The 24682-nt window shown below is 41.2% G+C and overlaps 1 protein-coding gene and 1 long non-coding RNA gene across 7 annotated transcripts in view; one reads left to right on the top strand and one right to left on the bottom strand.

Annotated features, from left to right (window-relative positions):
- The window catches only part of LOC129625306 (uncharacterized), a 53086-nt gene extending 32606 nt beyond the window's left edge, over positions 1–20480 (bottom strand). For both annotated transcript variants that reach the window (XR_008701329.1, XR_008701328.1), the window contains exons 1-2: positions 20079–20480; positions 15287–15399 (exon numbers count right to left, since the gene is read on the bottom strand). This is a non-coding gene — a long non-coding RNA (uncharacterized LOC129625306). The remainder of the gene's footprint in view (positions 1–15286; positions 15400–20078) is intronic.
- Positions 20481–20671: 191 nt separating this feature from the next.
- Positions 20672–24682, top strand: part of MACROD2 (mono-ADP ribosylhydrolase 2) — a 47208-nt gene continuing 43197 nt past the window's right edge. For 2 of the 5 annotated variants that reach the window (XM_055543451.1, XM_055543453.1), the window contains exon 1: positions 20672–20978. In XM_055543451.1, the coding sequence (XP_055399426.1) occupies positions 20933–20978 (46 nt within the window). In that variant the 5' untranslated portion in view covers positions 20672–20932. The remainder of the gene's footprint in view (positions 20979–24682) is intronic. The other 3 variants (XR_008701332.1, XR_008701331.1, XR_008701330.1) reach the window with 3 other exon arrangements.

A 24682-nucleotide genomic window follows, 5' to 3' on the forward strand; every position in this document is an offset into this window, starting at 1 on the left:
AATGGCTACCCATTCCAGTATTCTTGCCTGGAGAATTCCATGGCGGGCTACAGTACATGGGGTTGCAAAGAGTAGGACACAACCGAGTACCTTACACTTTCTTTTTTTCAGTGCATTATTAACCATATGATCAAGAATTTGAGGTTTTGCACCTGAGAACCCAGGATGGTGGGAGAGATGTCGATGCCATTAAGAAGACAAGAAACATAAGAGAGAAACTAACTTGGAGAAAAAATGGTCAATTTAAGATGTTTGCAGATTATACCCTATTCATGACAATCATGCAGCTGATATGCAGGTCAAGAGATCTGGAGGAAGGTCTAGGGTGTAAATGAAGCCCTGGGGGACTTCCCTGGTGGTCCAGTGGCTAAGACTCCGTGCTCCCAATGAAGGGGGCCCTAGTTTGATCTCTAGCTAGGGAACTAGATCCCAAATGCTGAAAGTAAGAGTTCATATGTTGCAACTAAAGTCCCTGCATGCCACAACTAAAGATCTTGCATGTCGCAACGAAGATCCCACGTGCTGCAACTAAGAACTAGCACAGCCAGGTAGATAGATAAATTATAAAATAAATATAAAAGTCACAATTATTAAAAAAAAATTGAAGCTTGGGGCTTGGGAAAGAGCATCAGAAGCACAGAATATGAAGACTAAGAAAGCTATGCAATGAACTTTGGGCTTAGCATTTAAAGGGAGGGTTGAGGAAGACAAACCAGTGAAAGTGTCTAAGATCATACAGAGGTAGAAAGGAAAAGAATACAGTGAACAGTGTCAAATGCTGCAGAGAGTTTAAGTAGTTAGAACAGTAAGAGCCCCCCTGGATTGGTAATCAATGGCTATTGGTGTTCTAGATGGGAAGTAGATCTTAGAATCAGTTAAGAACAGGTAGACAGCTATTGGGCTTCCCAGGTTGTGCCAGTGGTAAAGAACCTGCGTGCCAGTGCAGGAGACAGAAGAGATGTGGGTTCAATCCCTGGGTGGAGAAGATCCCCTGGAGGAGGACATGGCAATCTACTCCAGTATTCTTGCCTGGAAAACCCCATGGACAGAGGAGCCTGGCAGGCTACAGTCCATAGGGTTGCAACGAGTCAGACACGACTGAAGTGACTTAACATGCATGCACAGACAGTTATCACTGGCAGAGAGGATTCTTCGTGTAGGAGAGACATGATTCTTTGCATGGAGAAAATGGAGTAGAATTGGGAAGAGTGATTTCTGATATGACAAAAGGACATGGCAGAAATTAGTTCCTTGAAGCAGACAGAGTAACCAGAAATAAAGCTGATGCCAGGGCATTCATGGGAGCAGCTGGGGGAGAGGTCTATTCTGCCCTAGATCCTCAGGTTGCGGGCTGCCTTCTCCCCACAGAGTGCTGTCCTACTAAATGGTTCCAATGAGGAATAGTAACTTGTTAATATAGAAACATTTCAGATGACTCTAGGATATGAATACAAAGAAAAGGCTTACATATTTCAGGACAATTCACAAGAGGAATGAACTTCCTCACTGATCTCTAACATAACATAGAAACCAAAGCTCTCTCTAGTAGTCAGTGGTTACCCCATGACACACCTGCTCATTCCTGCTTCTCTGCAAGGAAAGATGCTCCAGATACTGGCAATTTATTCTCTCCCTATTTAGAGGCATAATGTAAGGGACTGAAAGGAAACAAAGGTAATTTAAAACTCCTGGATTTCACAAGTTATTCAAAATATAATAGAGCTGGTAATAAAAAGTACGTTTCTGAAGCAGTAAGACATCGCCTGCTTCTACTGCTTAGACCCAGCATCCTCTACAACATGTCCAGGACTTGGCCTTTACGTGGCTCCTCTCTGGATTCCCCAGGAATGTAGATGTGATTGCTAGGCAATTGCTTTCTGACCTCTGATTAGAGTGAGATGTATGAGCTTCTTGCCTTTTTCAACTGGGAAAGACAGTTACTGGGTGGGAGAGTAACAGTGGAGAGAGTTGCTGCGAACTTTCTATTTTAGCATGTATTTTACTTTACTTTATTTTTTCAAATTGTAGAAGCTTATGATAGTGAGAAATTACTATCAGAAAGTGAGATAGGATAGAGAAACCTTGGATCCTGAGTGATCTAGAGCCAGAACTTGTGGCAATGTCTTCTTTCTGCCTCAGTTATATACCTTATGTGTACATGCGTGCTAAGTCGCTTCAGTAGTGTCCAACGCTTTGCAACCCTATGGACTGTAGTCCACCAGGCTTCTCTGTCCATAGGATTCTCCAGGCAAGAATACTGGAGTGGCTTGCCATGCCCTCCTCCTCCAGGGGATTTTCTCAACCCAGGCCTACTGTGGTTCCTGCATTGCAGGTGAATTCTTTACCACTGAGCCACTGGAGAAGCCCCTATGTACCTTATATTACCTCTTAAACCAGCAGCTGAACAGGTAGGGTGGATAGAGAGAAAACAGATCATTAGTTTTATTTCCATTTCCTAAGGCTCACTTTGGGATAGACTGTTCAGTCTTTCCATGAGCATCAACTACTTCATTTTGAGCATTTACTAAAAGGGAAACCTAAGATCAGTAATTATTTTAGAATGCTCCTGAGGTGAATGCAGAGTCAGGGAAAAATTGCAGTTATGGCATCATCCCTGTCTCAATAATTTCACATGAGTGAAGTCAAAGTAAAATGAATATAAGTGAAAAAAGCATAAGAAGGCAATATGCAAGCTCGAAAGGTATCAGTTCAGTTCAGTTCAGTCGCTCAGTCATGTCCGACTCTTTGCGACCCCGTGAATCGCAGCACGCCAGGCCTCCCTGTCCATCACCCACTCCTGGAGTTCACCCAAACCCATGTCCATCGAGTCGGTGATGCCATCCAGCCATCTCATCCTCTGCCGTCCCCTTTTTCTCCTGCCCCCAATCCCTCCCAGCATCAGAGTCTTTTCCAATGAGTCAACTCTTTGCATGAGGTGGCCAAAGTATTGGAGTTTCAGCTTTTGCATCAGTCCTTCCAAAGAACACCCAAGGCTGATCTCCTTTAGAATGGACTGGTTGGATCTCCTTGCAGTCCATGGGACTCTAAAGAGTCTTCTCCAACACCACAGTTCAAAAGCATCAATTCTTCAGCACTCAGCCTTCTTCACAGTCCAACTCTCACATCCATACATGACCACTGGAAAAACCATAGCCTTGACTAGAATGTTAATGTAAAAGGTGAGACCTGTTTTGCCTTGAAAACTAGGGGTAGAGAGTTAGGAAGAAAGAATAGAGTGGGGTTAAGGACTGATTTTACATATAGACCTTTAGGTGTTTTAGCACTTGCTTGGAAAGCAACTGTTTTCTCCCCTATGATACCTCAGTTGGTAAAGAATCTGCCTGCAGTGCAGGAGACCCTAGTTCGATTCCTGGGTTAGGAAGATCCATTGGAGAAGGGATAGATGACCCACTCCGATATTCTTGGGCTTCCCTGTTGGCTCAGATGGTAAAGAATCCACTTGCAATGTGAGAGACCCTGGGTTCAATCCCTGGGTTGGGAAGATCCCCTGGAGAAGGAAACGGCTCCCCACTCTGGTATTCTAGCCTGGAGAATTCCATGGACTGTATAGTCCATGGGGTTGCAAAGAGTTGGACATGACTGAGTGATTTCCACTTCACTTCTCCCTTACGAACTTCTTCCCTGGGTCTTTATATACCTGCAACCGATAAATGATCTGTTGAAAACTCCTCTGATCCTGTGAAGTGTGATAATCCCAGAAGAGCTCTGTACTCATCATGGCTGCCTCTACTCGCTCTCCTCCTGTTCTCTCCTATCAATTGAAATCAAGTTTTTTCTCTGCTTCTCTGATAAAAGTGTCTTGGAAATGTAAAGATTCTCCAGCTATTAAATCCAGTGTTCACTCGCTGGCCTTTATTTCCCTTCCCTACTCTCTCTGGCATTTGGCACTATTGGTTATTCTCATCTTCCGGGCACGCTCTCACTCTGGACTCTTATGACTGTCTTTAGTTTTGTTTTCCATCTACAGTACTCCTTGGTCCCCACTGCTGTCGCTATAGTTGAAGTCCTCGTCATTTCTTGTTTGGGTCATTTAATAGTCTGCTACTGGTTACATTCATCGGGTCACAAAGAGTCGGACATGACTGAGCGACTGAACTGAACTGAACTGGTTACATGGTCACCAGAGTTACACAGCCGACCCACCTCCCTCTCAACTGCTAAAGTCATTTTTTTAAAAGCATAATTCTATTCACGTTCTTCAATGAGTAAACTCTTAAATGACTCCTTATTGCTCACAAGATCAAACCCAAGCTTCAAAGCCTATCACACAGTCTTTGCCTACTTCTCCAGCCTCAAAACTTTGTGTTCCATAGTTATTTATAGACTATGCTCTTTTATTCCTCTATGTCTTTATTTCCTTTATGTAGTCTAAAATGTTTTCCTCTTTTGCCTTCTTAGTGAACACTCACTAATCTTTCAAGATTCAGTTTATGCCATTTCGTTTATGAAGCCCTCTGACTGCTCCACAAACTTGTAGAATTGGGCATTCCCTGACTTGTGCCCTATATATAGTACCTTATAAATGCTATTATTTAAATACCTATGTGCTTAGTCGCTTTGTCATGCCTGACTGTGACCCCATGGACTGTAGCCCACCAGGCTCCTCTATCTATGGGATTTTCCTGGCAAGAATGCTGGAGTGGGTTGCCATTTCCTCCTTCAGGGTACCTTCCTGATCAGGGATTGGCCAAGGTCTCCTGCACTGTAGGTGGATTCTTTACTGCTTAGCTACCAAGAAGCCAAATACCTGCAACATTTTATAATTTATTCACTTATAACTTGTTTTCTTCTTCTTAACTGCTCAAGGATAAGGACTGTGTCTTAGATATTCTTCACATATCCCTGGCATATAATTTTTATTATATTCTTCCCATACCCCTGACATATAACTTTTATTAAATACTTTTCTCCCTGAAAGTCAATGGCTTTTAGTATATTCACAGATATGTACAACCATCGTTATAGTTTTAGAACATTTTCATTACTCCATCAGTAATCTTGTGTCCTTTAATTATAATCTCCCCAGGTATCCTACACCTCCCAGCCCTAGGTAATCAGTAAACTATTTTCTGTCTCCATGGATGTACCTAATCTGGACATTTCATTTATGGAAATCACACAATATGTGGCCTTTTGTGGCTTAGTACAATATTTTAATGATTATCCATATTGTACTTTATTGCTGAATAATACTCCATTGTATAGATATATCAAAGTTTTTTATTCATTCATTGGTTGATGAAGATCAGTTTTTCCCCACTTGTTGGCTACTATGAATAATGCTGCCATTTGTGTGCAAGTTTTTGCATGGAAATAAGTTTTTAGTTTCCTTGTAGATGTACTTAGGAGTTTAATTTTTGGATCCTATGGTAATTCTATGTTTAATCCTTTGAGGAACTCCAAGGCTGTTTTCCAAAGCACTGAAGTCAAATGGGCCTTAGAAAGCATCACTATGAACAAAGATAGTGGAGGTGATGGCATTCCAGTTGAGCTATTTCAAATCCTGAAAGATGATGCTGTGAAAGTGCTGCACTCAATATGCCAGCAAATCTGGAAAACTCAGCAGTGGCCACAGGACTGGAAAAGGTCAGTTTTCATTCCAATCCCAAAGAAAGGCAATGCCAAAGAATGCTCAAACTACCACACAATTGCACTCATCTCACACACTAGTAAAGTAATGCTCAAAATTCTCCAAGCCAGGCTTCAGCAATTTGTGAACCGTGACTTCCAGATGTTCAAGCTGGTTTTAGAAAAGGCAGAGGAACCAGAGATCAATTTGCCAACATCCGCTGGACCATAGAAAAAGCAAGAGTTCCAGAAAAACATCTATTTCTGCTTTATTGACTATGCCAAAGCCTTTGACTGTGTGGATCACAAGAAACTGTGGAAAATTCTGAAAGAGATGGGAATACCAGACCACCTGACCTGCCTCTTGAGAAATTTGTATTCAGGTCAGGAAGCAACAGTTAGAACTGGACATGGGACAACAGACTGGTTCCAAATAGGAAAAGGAGTACATCAAGGCTGTATATTGTCACCCTGTTTATTTAACCTATATGCAGAGTACATCATGAGAAATGCTGGGCTGGAAGAAGCACAAGCTGGAATCAAGATTGCCAGGAGAAATATCAATAACCTCAGATATGCAGATGACACCACCCTTATGGCAGAAAGTGAAGAGGAACTCAAAAGCCTCTTGATGAAAGTGAAAGAGGAGAGTGAAAAAGTTGGCTTAAAGCTCAACATTCAGAAAACGAAGATCATGGCATCCGGTTCCATCCCTTCATGGGAAATAGATGGGGAAAAAGTAGAAACAGTGTCAGACTTTATTTTTTTGGGCTCCAAAATCACTGCAGATGGTGACTGCAGCCGTGAAATTAAGATGCTTACTCCTTGGAAGGAAAGTTATGACCAACCTAGATAGCATATTGAAAAGCAGAGACATTACTTTGCCAACAAAGGTCCATCTAGTCAAGGCTATGGTTTTTCCAGTGGTCATGTATGGATGTGAGAGTTGGACTATAAAAATAGCTGAGCGCCAAAGAATTGATGGTTTTGAACTGGGTGTTGGAGAAGCCTCTTGAGAGTCCCTTGGACTGCAAGGAGATGCAACCAGTCCATTCTGAAGGAGATCAGCCCTGGGATTTCTTTAGAAGGAATGATGCTAAAATTGAAACTCCAGTACTTTGGCCACCTCATGTGAAGAGTTGACTCATTGGAAAAGACTCTGATGCTGGGAGGGATTGGGGGCAGGAGGAGAAGGGGACGACAGAGGATGAGATGGCTGGATGGCATCACTGACTTGATGGACGTGAGTCTGAGTGAACTCTGGGAGTTGGTGATGGACAGGGAGGCCTGGCGTGCTGCGATTCATGGGGTCACAAAGAGTTGGACACGACTGAGTGACTGAAGTGAGCTGAACTGAACTGTACCAATTTAAAAAATTGAGGTGAAATTCAAAACATACAAGTAACCATTTTAAAGTACACAATTAATTAAGTGTATTCACAACCATCATGTATTTTTAGTTTCAAAACTTTTTCATTAGCCCAGAAATACACTCTATATTCATTAAATAACTTCCCACTGTCTCTCTGTGCAACCACTGGCAACCACTAATCTTCTTTCTATTTCTGTGGATTTGCCTATTCTGGATATTTCACTTACATTTCATATAATAAAAATCAAATAACATGTGACCTTTTGTATCTGGCTTCTTTCACTTATTATAACATTTTTGTGGTTCATCCAACTTGTAGTACATTCCAGTACTTCATCCTTTTCATAGTGGAATGATATTCCACAGTATGTATACACAACAATTTGTTTACCTACTCATCCATTATTGAGGTCGTTTCCATCTTTCAACTATAAAAAGTCATGCTTTTATAAGCATTTGTATACAAACTTCCAGTGTGGACATATGCTTTCACCTCTCTTGGGAATATTCCTAGTAGTAGAATTGATGGGTCATTGGAATTGATGAGTCATATGGTAATTCTTTCCAAATGTGGTGCTGGAGAAGACTCTTGAGAGTCCCTTGGACTGCAAGGAGATCATACCAGTCAATTCTAAAGGAAATTAACTCTCAATATTCATTGGAAGGACTGATGCTGAAGCTCCAATATTTTGGCCACCTGATGAGAAGAGCCAACTCATTGGAAAAAACCCTGATGCTGGGAAAGAATGAAGGCAACGAGAGGAGGGGGCAGCAGAGGATGAGATGGTTAGACAGCAGCACAGGCTCAATGGACATGAATTTGAGCCAACTCTGGGAGATAGTGAAGGACAGAGGAACCTGGCATGCTGCAGTCTAAGGAGTCACAAAGAGTTGTACACAACTTCAGTTACTACTGAACAACAACAACAAATGACAATTCTAAATTTAACTTTGTGAGGAACTGCCAAACTGTCTCCCACAGCGGCTGTACCATTTTATACTTCCACTAGCAATGTGTGAGCGTTCCTATTTCTCCACATCATTTCCAAATCTTGTTATTTTCCTTTTTTAAAAAATTATAGCCATCCTAAACGAAGCTCAGCTGGGGAAGACAGGATGCTGAGCTTGTAGAAAGGTGCGTTATCAGCTGGTGAGAATGACTCCATGTTCTGGCCCCTTTGGAAAACACCAGCGTACAAGCTTGCCTGCTTCTTGCCTCTGGTTTCTGCCTCTCTCATCTTCACTTCCACCTCCTCAACCTTTTCTCTCCTTTATTGGCTTCTCCTGAGGGTGACCAACCTTCTAGATTTATCCAGGACTATCACATGATTGCATACAATGTAATATTTCATTGTGGTTTTGATTTGCATTTTCTTAGTAAGCAATTATGTTGAATATCTCTTTATGTACTTGATGGTCATTTGCATATCTTTTGGAAGAATATCCTTAGCTCATTTAAAAATGGGGTTAAAAAAACTGGGTTGTGTGTTATTTTGTTGATGAGTTGTCAAGATTTTTTCATACATTCTGAATACTAAACCTTTACTGAATATGATTTGCAACATTTTCTCCTATTCTGTGGGTTGTCTTTTTAGTTTCTTGATGATGTCTTTTGAAACATAAAAGTGTTTAATTTTGGTGATGTCCAGTTTATGGTTTTCTTCTTTTTGTTTGTGCTTTTGGTGGCATATCTAAGAAATCATTGCCTAATCTAGGGCCAAAAAGATTTATGTCTATAATTTCTTCTAGGAGTTTTAAAGCTTAAGCTATTATATTCAGGTCTTTGACCCATTTTGAATTATTTTTCATATAGAGTGTGAGGTAGATGTCTGACTGGGGTGAGATAGGTGGGTCTCCAGCTGTCCTCACCATATGTTGAAGAAATTATTCTTCCCCTTCCCCGTTAACTCAATATTTTGGCATCCTTGCCAAAAATTGATTGATGATAAATGTGAGGATTTATTTATGAATTTTTAAAGATATTTTATTGATCTATATAATCTCTCTTCATACCAGTACCACACTGTGTTGATTACTGCAGCTTTGCAGTCAGTGTTGAAATTAAGAAGTATGTGTCCTCTTCTTTTTTTAAAGAAGAACATTCATTTCTATACTAATTTTCAGATTTCGTTAATTTTTACAAAGAAATTAGCTGGGATTTTGATAGGGGTTATATTGAATCTATAGATCAATTTGGAGAGTATTGGCATCTTAACAATATTAAGTTTTCCAATCCATGAACGTGGGAAGTGTTTTCATTTATTGAGATTTTCTTTTTTTTTTTTTAATTTTATTTTATTTTTAAACTTTACAATACTGTATTGGTTCTGCCATATATTGAAATGAATCCGCCACAGGCATACACGTTTTCTTTAATTTCTTTCAACAACTTTTTCAGTTTCAGAGGATGAACTTTGTACTTCTTTCGTTAAATTTATTTCTAAGTACCTTACCCATTTTGATGCTATTATGAATGGAACCAATTTCATTTTGATATGTTTACTGTGATGGTATAGAAATAGAATAAATTTTTGTCTATTAATCTTTTATCCTGCAACCCTGCCAAACTCATTTATCAGTTCTAATATTTTTTAAATTGAAAACCTTAGGATTTTCTGTGTATAAGATCCTGTCTTTGGTAAATACAGAGAGGTTTACTTCTCCTTTCCCAATCTTTATTTCTTTCTCTTATTTAATTGCCTTGGCTAAAACCTCCAGTACAATATTGAATAGGAATTGCAGGAGTGGACATCTTTGTCTTGTTCCACAACTTAGGGGACCACTGGGAGAAAGCATTCAGTGTTTCACCATTAAATATATTAGGTGCCAGTTTTTTGAGGATGATAGGTGTTTCGATTTCTTCTTTATTGAGTGTTTTTATACAAAAGGAAAGTTGATCTTTGTTAAGCGCTCTTTTTGCATCAATTAAGATGACCAGGTAGTCTTTGTCATTTGTTCTATTGTTGTGGTGTGTTACAGCAATTAACTTTCAGATGTTATACAAACCTTGTACTCCTAGGTTAAACGGAAATAAGTATTTCTTAAATTGAATTCATGATGAGCAAATTATGTAAGGACTGGGTAAAAATTAACTCAATAAATGACCAGAGAAACAAGACTGGAAAATAATATCCATTTTAAGATAGTAACTAGTTAGGAATTATGGAAACTTTGAAAGTAGAATTGTTATTGTAGAAAAATTGTAAGAGACTATAAGAATATCAATTAAAGCACTTTAAAACTCTTTGAGTCCTTTGAGTCTATAATTCTCATTTAAAGTTCTAGAACTAGATCTTCATGATATTCTAGATTTAACAAAACTCAACAACCTGTGTCAAATATCCTTACTCTATAAAAATTACTATAATGCTTTTCTTATAGATTTGCTCAATGTCTGCCCCTCTTCTCTCTCTTTTAATCTCTTTCTCTCTCTCTCTTTCACACACACACACACATACATATACACATATCCTTCCCAGGTACTGTCTTAAATGAGAGTATCATTGCTATCTATCCTTATTGCATATTTTAAAGTACTTATCTAAAAATTGTGTTACTTAGAAATATTGTGAAGTTATTTACAATTTTCTAATCAGATTCCACTCTTAGTGCTAAGACCCTCATAGAGAACCATAAGGACAGAAAAACTTACTTTTAATTGTGACCCCAAGAATTATCAATATCTCTATTAGCAGGAACAAGGGCTTCATCTTCTTCTAAGTAGCTCCTTCTTACTGTAACACAGGCAGAACTAGGTGGCCAGCCCACAAGCTTCCTCTTTTCAGGCCTGTAGGGGTCAGGACTTGGTTGCTAAGCAACAATTTCCTTACTCTTGGGCCAATGAGCTGCCAGGAATTTCCTTTCAACCTGGAATGATGGCAGCTGATGGACAGAGCAGGCTGTGGGTAAGGAACCATATCTAGTTTGCTACTTCTCTGGTGAGAGATAAGTGGTAGGCTTGAAATAGGTAGGAGTTGCTCTCTCAACTCTTTTCAGAGTTGCTGGAAGTTTTTGTTTTTATGTTACCTCCAGAGGTGCAAGCTGCGATTATGGGAAAGCACAACTAAGCACATGAACTAACCTGACATCATCCTTTAATCTAACATCCCAAGGGTACAGTGGACAAGAAACATAGGGACAACTATGTTGTCCCCATCTTGGTGAAAATGTTTCTTCTCTGTTGAAGTAAGGAACTGCTGACATTTCACTGGGACCAAGTCAAATTTCAATCAATTACATTTTAAAAAGAGTGTTTCATTAGACATTTTTATAGAAGGTGTTTTAAAATGCCTTATTTACTATCTTAAAATATATGGGCATTTCACAAATGAATACCCTCAAGCCTAGGACCAGATATTAAAATGAGCATTTAGGTCGTGAAAGTCACTCAGTTGTGTCCGGCTGTTTGTGACTCCAGGGACTATACAATCCATGGAAATCTCCAGTCCAGAAAACTGGAGCTGGTAGCCTTTCCCTTTTTCAGGGGATCTTCCCAATCCAGGGATCAAACCCAGGTCTCCACACTGCAGGCAGATTCTTTACCAGCTGAGCTACAAAGGAAGTCCAAGAATTTTGGAGTATTCTTCTCCAGTGGATCTTCCTGACCCAGGAATTGAACCAGTGTCTCCCGCATCGCAGGTGGATTCTTTTACCAACTGAGCTATCAGGGAAGCCTGAGTATTTAGGTAAAAGTATAGCAATATTAACATTATCCAAAGAAAGGAGCCAGTAGAGGAATCATACCTAAAATATACCCAACTTTTACAGTGTGTTCAGATAATTACTTCAGAAACAGATGTATTTATTGCCTTGAATTTTCAGGTTTACTTTACTCCCTTTATTGTCACTGCTGTTGTGACAAATACTACAAAAACCCCAGAAATTTATTCTTTTACAGTTCTGGAGCTCAGGAGTCCAAAAGGATTCTTACAGGACCAAAATTAAGAGCAGAGCTAGGGACTTCCCTGGTGGTCCAGTGGATAAGATATCCAGCTCCCAATGCAGGGGACCTGGGTTTGATCCCTGATCAGGGAAGTAGATCCCACATGTTGCAAAGAAGACCCGGTGTGGCCAAATAAATTAAAAAAAAAAAGTGTTTAAGAAAAAGAGAGAGCAGAGCTAGTTTGTTCAGGGGAGAATCCATTCTTTGTCTGGAATTATCCAGGTTTTAGTGGCTGCCCACATTTCTCAGTTGGTGGCTATACCACTCCAATCTCTGTACAACCATTACTTTGCTTTCTCCTCTTCTGTGGTTTAATCTTCCTCTGTATCCCTCTTAGGACACTTGCAATTTCATTTAGGGACCACCAAAATACAGGATAATCTCCTCATCTCAAGATCCTTAGTCATATCTGCAAAGTTCCTTCTGCTACATAAAATTACATTCATAGGTTCTAGAGATTAGGTCCTAGAAATCTTTGGGATCATTATTTAGTCTACCAGAGTCCCTAATATCTTTTCCTTTTACTGCTGCTGCTGCTGCTAAGTCGCTTCAGTTATGTCCGACTCTGTGCGACCCCATAGACGGCAGCCCATCAGGCTCCCCCATCCCTGGGATTCTCAAGGCAAGAACACTGGAGTGGGTTGCCATTTCCTTCTCCAATGCTTGAAAGTGAAGAGTGAAAGTCTTAGCGACCCCATGGACTGCAGCCTACCAGGCTCCTCTGTCCATGGGATTTTCCAGGCAAGAGTACTGGAGTGGGGTTTTCCTTTCACTAAGGGACTTCAAAATATAACTGTCGCAACATCTGTGCTTTAAAAAAAAATCTCTAAAATTTATTTAGACTCTTAATGTCATCCATTAAATGTTCTTTATACAATCTTTTTAGCAGTCCCCATTTGGATCCAGAATTATCAGCATCTTTCTGCAGATGATTTTGCTTCTTATTTTCACTCAAACCATGGCCATTTGACCTATCTTCCCTCGATTTCCTTCCTTCTATGTCCAAACTTCTCTCACTTTTGATTCTATCCACATTTACTTTCTCTGGTACTTCAATCTATTTAGCATTTGTTCTTCTTTTTGTCCTTTTGTCTCTCTCTTTTTCTTTTTGCTTCAATCTTTTTGTATCAATTTTCTTCTTAGTTTAAAATCTCTTCATCTCTCCTAGAAAAATTTTCTTTTGACTCTAGTATCCTTACTACTGCTATTAATATCTTCTCTATTTATCTTTTAGCCTCTAAACATCTCAAAAGAATACTCTATAATCACTGCTCCTGTCTTGCTGCCTCTCACTTATTCTTCAACTATTTGCTTTCATTTTCACTAATTTACATAGACGATAAACCCAATTATCTTTTCTCAGTTCTTATCCTACTTAATCTCTGTGAGAAATCTGACATTTCTGATCATTAACCTCTTCTTGAAAATACAGTATTGGTTTTTCTGAAAATGGAATTGCAAGTAATATTCTACACTGTTGAATAAACTTCTCATTCTTCTTCCACTGCGTCCTCGCTCATTCATTCACGTGTTGAAAATCTGCCATATGCTAAAGATGAATGGTGACACTCTTTGAGGTGTTCACAATAATTTTATTTGTTAGCTCCTCTCTTGGTCTTCACATTAAAATTAGGGTCTCCCATTTTGGTCTCATGTACTCTTCCTTAATTTTGCTAACATTTCTTTACAGATGCTTCTTTACAGTTCATTCATTCAGTAAACCTTTATTATGTGCCAGGTGTTGGGCATTTTCTGTGAATGGTGAGCAACAAGATATATTTCCTGTCCTCAGAGAGTTTGTTAAGTCTAGAGTAAAAGATAAGTATTAATAAAATAATCTCAAAAAACCTGTGAAAAGTGTCTTACAGGAAAATGAATGAGTACTGATGACATATAAGGGGAAACTGTGTGAAGAGGTCAGGTGGGGGTCAGAATCACCAAAGGCTTTGCCAGGGAGAGAATTTTGCCAGCTATACTCTGAAGAACAAGAATGGGTTGGCTAAACATGACATGTCCTAGGTATAGTGATAAACATGTGAAAAGGCCATGTGGTGAGAATAAGATTTGTTCAAGGAGCTGAAAAGCTCTCAGGGCTGCTACAGTTGGAATCAGAGATGGGTGGCAGGGTGAAGCATGGCATAAGATAAAGCAGGATTGGCAGTGAGGGTCACTCCTAAATGATTCAGTTTTAATAATGATGGTTTTAGTCAGCTTGGGTGGCCAAGACAAAATACTGAGTGGCTTGAACAACAGAAATCAATTTTCTAACAGTTCTAGAAGCTGGAAGTCTATGATCAGGGTACAGCGTCATCTGCTTCTTGTGAAGGCTCTCTTTCTGGCTTGCAGATAGCTGCCTCCTCACTTTGTCTTTACATGATGGGGGACAGTGGAGTCAGGATGGTGGAGTTAGGGGGAAGGGGGAAGAGAGAGAGAGAGAGAGAGAGCGTGTGAATTCTTCCTCTTTTTTTAAGGTCACAGTCCTACTGGATTAGAGCTCCACCTTTATGACCTCATTTAACCCTAATGACTTCCAAAAGACCCTATATCCAGATATAACCATATCGTGGGCTACAGTTTCAACATATGAATTTTGGGGGAAACTCAATTCAATCTATAATTAAGACCATCAGAAAGTCACTTAATGAGCTACAGCAGTGAAATGACTTGATCACATTAGATAACTCTAGATGCAGGGCATCGAACAGACAGAAGAGAGGCAAAAGTCGACAGGGGGACAGACAGTAAGGAAGCCTTTTATTCAGACTGAGCTTACTGCAGTGCTATTGGAAGGGTGAGTAATTCAAGAACAGTAGTACAGGAAATAAAACTGAGAAGTATAGCTATTCATTTGAAATGAGAGAAAAGTTTAAAGAGGTACCAGGGATGGTGTTTAGGTTTCTATATTGCTCAACTGAAATGGGTGAAGAAGCCATTCAAAAATATGAAGATGCTGCTGCTACTGCTGCTAAGTCATTTCAGTTGTGTCCGACTCTGTGCGACCCCATAGACAGCAGCCCACCAGGCTCTTCCATCCATGGGATTTTCTAGGCAAGAGTACTGGAGTGGGGTGCCATTGCCTTCTCTGGATGAAGATGCTAGAAGAGGTCTAAGAGTAGGGGAAAGATCAGTGTGGTACATGGTACATTTCAAATATTTCTGAGATATTAAATATTAATATTTAGTAAGCTCCAGGATTTGGTGATGGACAGGGAAGCCTGACGTGCTGCAGTCCATGAGGCAGCAAAGAGTCGGACACGACTGAGTGACTGAACTGAACTGAACACTTTTCAATGGTATTTTGTCAGAATAATTAAAACTAAATACTGAAACAAGGACCCTCTAACTACCAATGCCTTAACACAATACATAAGTTTCTTACTTACATCATAGCCTGATGTGGTACTCCTTCAAGCAGTGATACAAGCAGAGATACTCCTTCAAGCAGTGACTCAGGGATCTAAGTTCCTTCCTTCTTGAGGTACTGTTTCTGTGATTACTGTGGAAAAGAAAGAGAATATGAATGAGTGCACAGATGGTCTGATGGTTAGGCCTGGAAGTGGCATGGGTAACTTTTGTCCCATAACTGACCCAGGATGCAGTCATATGTACTAACTAAATTCAAGTGAAAGTGAAAGTCGCTCAGTCATGTCGACTCTTTGTGACCCCATGGACTATACAGTCCGTGGAATTCTCCAGGCCAGAATACTGGAGCAGGTAGCCTTTCCACTCTCTAGGGGATCTAATACAGGGATTGAACCCAGGTCTCCCACATTGCAGGCAGATTCTTTACCAGCTGAGCCACCAGGGAAGCCCAAGAATACTGGAGTAAGTAGCGTATCCCATCTGTAGGGGATCTTCCTGACCCAGGAATTGAACCGGGGTCTCCTGCATTGCAGATGGGTTCTTTACCAGCTGAGTTATCAGAGAAGCCAACCAACTTCAAGGGAGACTAGAAAATATGGTCTTGTTATGGACCAAGAAAGAAGACATTGTATTAGTGAGCATCTCTGCCACATTTACTATGTGCTAGTTACTTTGTGTTTTGACTCATTGAATCCTTACATCAGACTTATAAGGTAGATATTATATTTTCGTTTCCATATAACAGATCAACCCCCCTCCCCACAAAGTTTAGAGACCTTGAGTAACTTGCCAAGAGTCACATAGTCAATAAGGGTAAACCTAGAATTTGAATTCAGATGAACTGGCTCCACATGCCTTTTTACCAGTGTGTAACACTGCCTCTTAAAGTTAAGATCCAGTACATGGTAGAATGTATAGGTCTAAAGTTCAAGAAGAAAGTTTTCCTGGAAATAATAAATTTGGGAGTCATTGATGTAACTCAGGATTTCCTAACCTCAGCAGTATTGACATTCTTTGTTGTGCGGGACTATACTGTGCATCATAGGTTGCATAGCAGAAGCCTTGGTTTATACTCACTCAATGCCAGTAGCATTCTTCCCTCAGGTGTGACAACCAAAAATGCCTGCAGACATTGCTTGTGTCCCCAAGGGAGACAGAATTGCCCCTAGTTGAGAATTACAGTTATAAATGGAGCCATGAATATCAGGATGAAATTATTCAAAGTAAAAAGTGAAAAGAGATAAGAAGTTCTAGTTCTGAGTGTCAATGAACTCCAAAATGTAATGACTGAAAGAAAGATGGGGCAAAAAAGGAGACTGTAAAGGAACGAAGATATTAAGAAGAGGTGGCGAGAATACATAGAAGAACTATACACAAAAGATCTTCATTACCCAGATAACCACCATGGTGTGATCACTCACCTAGAGCCAGACATCTTGGAATACGAAGTCAAGTGGGCCTTAGGAAGCATCACTACGAACAAAGATAGTGGAGGTGATGGAATTCCACTTGAGCTATTTCAAATCCTAAAAGATGGTGCTACACTCAATATGCCAGCAAATTTGGAAAACTCAGCAGTGGCCACAGGACTAGAAAAGATCTCTTTTTATTCCAATCCCAAAGAAAGGCAATGCTAAAGACTGTTCAAACTACTGCACAATTGCACTCATCTCACATGCTACCAAAGTAATGCTCAAAATTCTCCAAGCTAGGCTTCAATAGTATGTGAACCATGAGCTTCCAGATGTTCAAGCTGGATTTAGAAAAGGCAGAGGAACCAGAGATCAAATTGACAACATCCTCTGGATCATCGGAAAAGCAAGAAAGTTCCAGAAAAACATCTATTTCTGCTTTATTGACTATGCCAAAGCCTTTGACTGTGTGGATCACAACAAACTATGGAAAATTCTTCAAGAGATGGGAATACCAGACCACCTGACCTGCCTCCTGAGGAATCTGTATTCAGGTCAGGAAGCAACAGTTAGAACTGGACATGGAACAACAGACTGGTTCCAAATAGGGAAAGGAGTATGTCAAGGTTGTATATTGTCACCTTGCTTATTTAACTTACATGCAGAGTACATTATGAGAAATGCTGGGCTGAATGAAGCACAAGCTGGAATCAAGATTGCTGAGAGAAATATCAATAACCTCAGATACGCAAATGACACCACTCTTATAGCAGAAAGTGAAGATGAACTAAAGAACCTCTTGATGAAAGTGAAAGAGGAGAGTGAAAAACTTGGCTTTGAACTCAACATTCAGAAAAGTAAGATCATGGCATCTGATCTCACCACTTCAAGGCAAATAGATGGGGAAACAATGGAAAGAGCGAGAGACTTTATTTTTTGGGGCTCCAAAATCACTGCAGATGTTGACTGCAGACATGAAATTAAAAGATGCTTGGTCCTTGGAAGAAAAGCTATGACCAACCTAGACAGCATACTAAAAAACAGAGGCATAACTTTGCCAACAAAGGTCCATGTAGTCAAAACTATGGTTTTCTGTTAGTCATGTATGGATGTGAGAATTGGACTATAAAGAAAGCTGAGCACCGAAAAATTGATGCTTTTGAACTGTGGTGTTGGAGAAGACTCTTGAGAGTCCCTTGGACTGCAAGGAGATCCAACGAGTCCATCCTAAAGGAGATCAGTCCTGAATATTCATTAGAAGGACTGATGTTGAAGCCGAAACTCCAATACTTTGGCCACCTGATGTGAAGAAACGAGTCATTTGAAAAGACCTGTTGCTAGGAAAGATTCAAGGCAGGAGGAGAAGGGGACAATAGAGGATGAGATGGTTGGATGGCATCACTGACTCTATGGACATGAGTTTGAGTAAACTCTGGGAGTTGGTGATGGACAGGGAAGCCTGGCATGCTGCAGTCCATGGGGTCACAAAGAGTCGGACATGACTGAGTGACTGAACTGAACTGAACTGAAAGGAATGACCAGACAGGAGGAAACTCAAATTTAAGTGAAAGTCTTGCTCAGTCATTTCTGACTCTTTGTGATCCCATAGACTATCCAGTCCATGGAATTCTCCAGGCCAGAATACTAGAATGGATAGCCTTTCCCTTCTGCAGGGGATCTTCCCAACCTAGGGATCTAACCAGGTCTCTCACATTGCAGGCGGATTCTTCACCCGCTGAGCCACAGAGAAGCCTAAGAATACTGGAGTAGGTAGCCTATCCCTTCTGCAGGTGATATTCCTGACCCAGGAATCGAACCGGGGTGTCCTCCATTGCAGGCAAATTCTTTACCAACTGGTCTATCAAAGGAAAAGAACACTATAAGGAGCAATAAGAGGTTAATAGTGTTAAATGCTGCTGAAAGATCTAATAAAAGATTGAACAGTGTTCACTAAATATAACATGAAAGTCATTGACTACCTTAGCAATAGCCATTTCTGTTGATTTATAGGATAGAACCCAGAACCCAGATTTGAGTGAACTGCAGAGCAGAAAGCGGATGTAAGAAAATGGACACATGATATTTTGAAAGGAAGAAGCTATAGCTTCTGTTAGTAGTAGTGGGTGTGGGATCACAGGAGGAATTTTTCTTTTCTTTCTTTCTTTTTTTTTTTTAACATGGTAAAGATCTGAGAAAGTTTAAAAGTTGATGGATGGTCCCAGTTCTATGAGTCAACATGGGATAAAGGATAATCAATAGTGTAGTATTCCTAAGAAAGCACAGATGGAATGCCTGGCTCTGGGTTGGGGTGGTAAAAGCTTCTCTGTTGTAACAGAAGAGATGGTGCCTATATAATGCACTTTCCTGTAAACACATAACATTGTGTATTTCTAACCAAGAATTCAATATTTTTCTCACAAAATTGAAACTGTTTCTGTATTGTTCACTTTATTATTAATCATATTGCTGTTTTCCTCAATTATACCATGAAACCTTATATTCTCTTTCTCATTCTCTTCCCCAAATCTATTTCATTACCAATTATTGATTCTGTCTTGGTAATGTGCCCTTTACTAGAGTTCACCTTTTATTTCCACTGCCAGTAAATGAGTATTTTTATTACTAGTTCAAATTTCACTTCCTTCTTGAAGCTTTCCTTATTTCTCTCAATTTTTTTAGTGTTTCACAGTGTTAAGAGAAAAACAGAAGCACTGTCACAATAAAAAAATTTACCTGTGTTATTAATCATTTTCATGAGTGTCCTGTTACTCAGAACATTTCATTCCTGACAATTCTAAGTGGGGCCTCCCCCTCTCTTCTCTTAAAAGAAACTGTGTTTCAAATAATTACTTGCTCTTACACATCTGCGGAGAAGGCGATGGCACCCCACTCCAGTACTCTTGCCTGGAAAATCCCATGGACGGAGGAGCCTGGTGGGCTGCAGTCCATGGGGTCGGGAAGAGTCGGACACGACTGAAGTGACTTAGCAGCAACACATCTGACTTACCTACAGCACATATGCCACAGCACTTCAATTATCAAATGCGGATTCACCACTTTCATCAAATCAGCCTTGTAGATGGTCTGATGTTTAGAAACACCATAAATTTGGGAAGGGGGTTACCAAATTTCCTCTAAATTCTAGGTCACCCTACTCTTATGGAGGACTTCAGTAGAACTGGGTTTTCAGAACACGTGCAGACTAGCATTGCCCAGATTCAAGAGAACGCTTTAGACCAGCAGCTTTACCTGAAGCAACTGGCGGAGAGAAAAGTAAGATGACGGACTTTGATTAACACCCACTTGAACTTGCTTTGATGCAAGTTCTTCAGTTTTCTATATAAAGTTTTGCCTGCTCACTCCTCCCCGGGTCTTAAAACTCTTGAGTAGTTCATTTTACCTCTGTTCCTTCCAGACTTCACCGAATCGAGTGAAATATGTAGTTTCTACTACAAGGTCGAGGAACTGATAGTGTATGGTTGGAATCATCACCTAATCCTTTCCCTTCTTTCGGTTATATTTGCCCACTACGAGGAATTCTTCAGTTTCTGTGGTAAAATCGGTCCAGACGGGGCGATGAGAGCGAGCGAGTGCTGACTGACATCCCTCCCACAGGTACACCTTTAGGCCCTGCGGCAGCATTGCCCGTCTGCAGTCACCTGGCGCACCTGGCCCTCCCCATAGGCCACGCCCTCGGGTTCTCCCTGCGCAGGGAAACCGGAGTGAAGCCCAGCTCTTCTCCGAGTTCCCGGGTGGCCGCCCCACGCCACGCCCCAGTCGTGAGCCACCTCCAGCCCCCTCGCGCCCTGGCTCCACCCCCTCCAGCTCCCCAACGTCTCCGGCGTCAGGCCCGGGCCTGCGCCTGCGCCTGCGCCCTGGGGCCGAAGTCGGGGCGCGCGGCGGCTGGAACGCGGAGAGCGGCGGGCGGTGCAGCCAATGGGAGGCGGCGCTGGCTAGCGGCTGGGAGGCGGGGCCTGCGCGGGTGTTAGGTTAGCGCGAGGCGTGACCTAGTTGACAGGCTCTGAGGTGCTGCTGTGGCGGCGGCCGTGGGGCTGAGGCGGGTGGGAGCCGGAGCCGAGCGCGGGCTGAGGGAGGAGGGCGGCGACTGGAGAGCGGCGAGCGGCGCAGGACCCGGAGCCTCTTTCACTTTTTCCCTCCCGAGTGCCCCCTCCCCACCCTCCCACTCCACACACACCCTGTTTGCCCGTGAGCCTGGGGAACTTGCAGCTTAAAGCCAGCCACCCCCACGGCAACATGTACCCCAGCAACAAGAAGAAAAAGGTGTGGAGAGAGGAGAAAGGTAACCCGGCCGTCGAGTCCTGGGGGGTCGGGCGGCGGGGTGGGGTGGGGGCGGGGGTCAGGGGTCTGTGTGTGCCGCGGCGCGCTCCGCCCGGCTCCTGCCTCTCGCCCGCCCAGCCGGTGCCGCCTTCCCGGCAGGTCCGTGTGTGTACACGCGCGCACGCCGGCGTGCACGCGCCGCCCCCGGGCACCTGCGGCTCGCGCACGTGTGGGCGCACGCCCCTCTCCGCCTCCCGCTGCGCCCGGTCACCTTCGCCGGGCCGCCGGCGCGGACCTCTGCGCGGCAGCCCCTGGGCTCCGCCGGGCTCCCCCAAGCCCCCCGCCCTGTGCCCGGACCCCAGCCGGCACTCTGGGATTCCCCGCCCCGGTGTCCCCGCGGACACGTGCCCGCCGGCCGACGGCCGGACTGCAGCTGCTGATGCTGCCCCGCTCCCGCGGAGCCTCAGCCGGTCACCCGTCGCCTCGCTCCCTTGTGCTCCGCTGGCCGGGTGTCCCCGCCTCTGGGTATTCAGTCAGGGCCTTTCCTCCTGCGCCCGCCGCAGTGTGACTTTTGGAACCTGGATCTCCGGGGAATCCTAAAGCGAGCGTGTCTGGTCCGCGAGGCTAGGTGCCTTTGGAGAAGTCCAAATGGGTTTTTCTCCGCAGTGCTTTTCCTCTGTATTCCGTCACGGTCTGAAGTTGCTCCGAGTAAGATTGTGAGACTAATGTCACTCAGTGAAGGAGCCCACCGCTGAGTTTTGTGCAGATCCAAGTTTGCCCACATCAGCTAGGTTGACGGCGGCATTGAGGTCGATAAGACATTTAAATGTGCGACTCAACTATCTTTTCTCCCCCTTTCTCCTTGTTTCTCTTTGGCATCAGTTAGGCAATATTCCAAGAGTCTCTGCAGTTTTTTCTTTCTTTTTAAAAAATTAGCTAATTATACAGAAATGTAGTAAAAAGTACTTGCAGTGGTACTGCTAAGATATACTAAACTTAGTATATCGAATGACAGAACTGCAAATCTCTCCTTAGTACCTTACCTTCTTTATAGAGCAAGGATTAAAGAGTGACTAGAGTGAAAGTTGATTTCCTTGATGATAGATGTTTAAAACCTGTGGATTGTTATTGCAGCTCCTGGTCTTTATAAATAAGGCCAAGCAGCAGATGAAAGAAAGGGAATGAATGTGGGAAAAGAATCCTTTAATATAAGGCTTACTTCAAACAGTGCATGAATAAAGGGATTAATAGGGATTATTTTTTCCAGATTAACTACTGGCAAGAATTGACATAGCATAACTGAAGGACCCAATTAAAAGGGTCTTTAAATATTGACAGACTAGGTTGTATACCATTTAATTATATTTTAATGATTATGGACATAAATAGAACTGAATTTTGGTGTTGCAAAACAAATGCTGTTGATATATAAAGTAGTGGAAAATAATTTTGCTTTGTTTTCCCAGTAGAAGTTATTTGAATTTCAACAATTTACCTTGTAAGCTTTGAAAAATCTTTTATGCCCATTTTTATTGATAATCTTGAAATATTAGGTTGGGTATTATTGATAATAATGAAGGCAGAATAGTGAAAGACATGGAGGTTGTTTTCAATAGATGAATAATTAATGAAATTATAGCAATTACTGAAGAACTATCTTTATTCCATAATAATGTTCCTAAAGTAACAATGTTATAATAGTTCCTTCATTTAACACCTACACTGTTAGACTGTGATAAACAAGAATTTTAGAAACTTTTATATCTTGATTTTTTTCTTCTCTTGTAGTAATAGGAGAAAATATTACCAAATTAATATATCCTAACAGAGAAGCAAATGCACAGTTAAAGAAGGTGTTTAACAAAGTAAATTTTTCTCTTGTCCAAAACTAACCTATTTTTGCATGAAGTTGAATGTTAAAAGAGAAAGTTATTATGGCCTTGAACACGTTTTAGTGTGTCAGTGTTTTAATTAGGATATCTATTTTTGGAATATGTAGTATATATAATATTTTAAATCAACTATATTTCAATAAAATTTCTGTCTATCTTATGTTGTACCATCAAGAAGGAGATAAGGACTTCCAGGATCGTAGTATTAAGGATGGAATACATTACCTTCTTCTGAATTGCACTGAAGAGGGTATTATCGTATTTTTGTAGCTATTATTTAAATCTAAAGGAAGGCTTACCTACCTCATTGAAATGTCAAGGCATTCTATAAACACATTTTAACTCAGTATATCATACAGTAAGTATGATTGCAAAGCTGAAACATCCCTTAAGGAAAAGTTTTGTGTAAAACTGAAGAGACTGTATATATGACTCTGGCCTCCAGTATGTGTCATTGTTTAAATAAGTAAGGAATTCTCAAGTCCACATAGGTTAAATAAATGATGTTGATCTAATAGTTTGCACCCCCTAATTCAAAAGCACTCCATGTGTGCTATCGTTTTAAGTACTGAAAGCTAAATTATCTCAGTGTTTTATCTTGTTGTCTTATTTCGTGTCCATAGTTGAGTTTTTAAGTAAATGGAATGACAGAGGTCAGGTTGCTTTCCCATATATACTCTGATACTAAAAAGTACAAGTTGCTTTGTAATATTTTTGATCCTGATTGTTGATATTGCAGTATTTCCATATTAGTGATCTGAGCTTTTATGGTTGTGCTTTGGTAAACACCAGTCATCACTTTTATTCCTCTGTGATTATTTCATATTTACTGTTTCCTTCAAGCTTCTTTTTTCACCAAGACCCCAACCTCCTATACTAAACAGATGACATTCTCTTGGGTTTTTTTTTTTTTTTTTTGGCTGCAATTGGTCTTTGTTCCTGTGCTCATGCTTTCTCTAGTTGCAGCGTAGGGGCTACTCTTGGTTGCTGTGAGCAGGCTTCTCATTGCGGAGGCTTCTCTTGTTGCGGAGCATGGGCTCTGGGGGTGCGGGCTTAGTAATTGTGGCACACAGGGTTAGTTGCTCTGTGGCATGTGGAATCTTCCTGGGCCAGGGATCGAATCCATATCCCCTGCATTGGCAGGCAGATAACTATCCGCTGTACCAGCAGAGAAGTCTGACATTGCCTTTTTTATTCATGGAGAAAATACATGTCATGAACACATGAACAGCCCTAACATCATTCTCCATAGTCTCTTTCTTTCTTTACATGTCTGTTGTTTTCCGCTTTCTTCCTTTTTTTTTAAGAGGAAACACTTTTTTTCTTGGTTTCTAAGGTTAACCCATCTGCTTGTGCTCTATATCATCTGTATTCTTTGAGATCTTGTATTGTCATTTATGCTCATTTGGGTATGTTTAGTTTCTCAGTGTCTTTGGGTTCCTCTTCTCAGCCTATAACAATTAAAGTCTTTTCTACCCTAAGGTAGCTTTCCTTCCATAGGGTTCCCCTTGGAGTTGCTATTCTCACTTTGCTCAGTCCCTCATCTCCTGGATCTCAGTTATGCTTTAAGGAAACTAATGTTTCTAAAGTCATTCAGTAATAACAATGATGGTGGTACTGGTATAAAAATACTATATGAGTTCTGTTTTTGTGTGCCCAGCACTATTTTAAGTAACATACTTGAATTGTCTTATTTAATTCTCACAACTTCATGATGTAGTATATTGTAAGCTTTGAGCTTGCACTCAAAGCTGTCTTGAGCTTTGAACTCTATTTGCCTGGGTTTGAATCCTAGTTGTATTGCTTACTAGCTGTGGAACTTTAGGTAAATTAT

The sequence above is a fragment of the Bubalus kerabau genome, chromosome 13 (genome assembly GCF_029407905.1).
Source record: "Bubalus kerabau isolate K-KA32 ecotype Philippines breed swamp buffalo chromosome 13, PCC_UOA_SB_1v2, whole genome shotgun sequence".
NCBI lineage: Eukaryota > Metazoa > Chordata > Mammalia > Artiodactyla > Bovidae > Bubalus > Bubalus kerabau.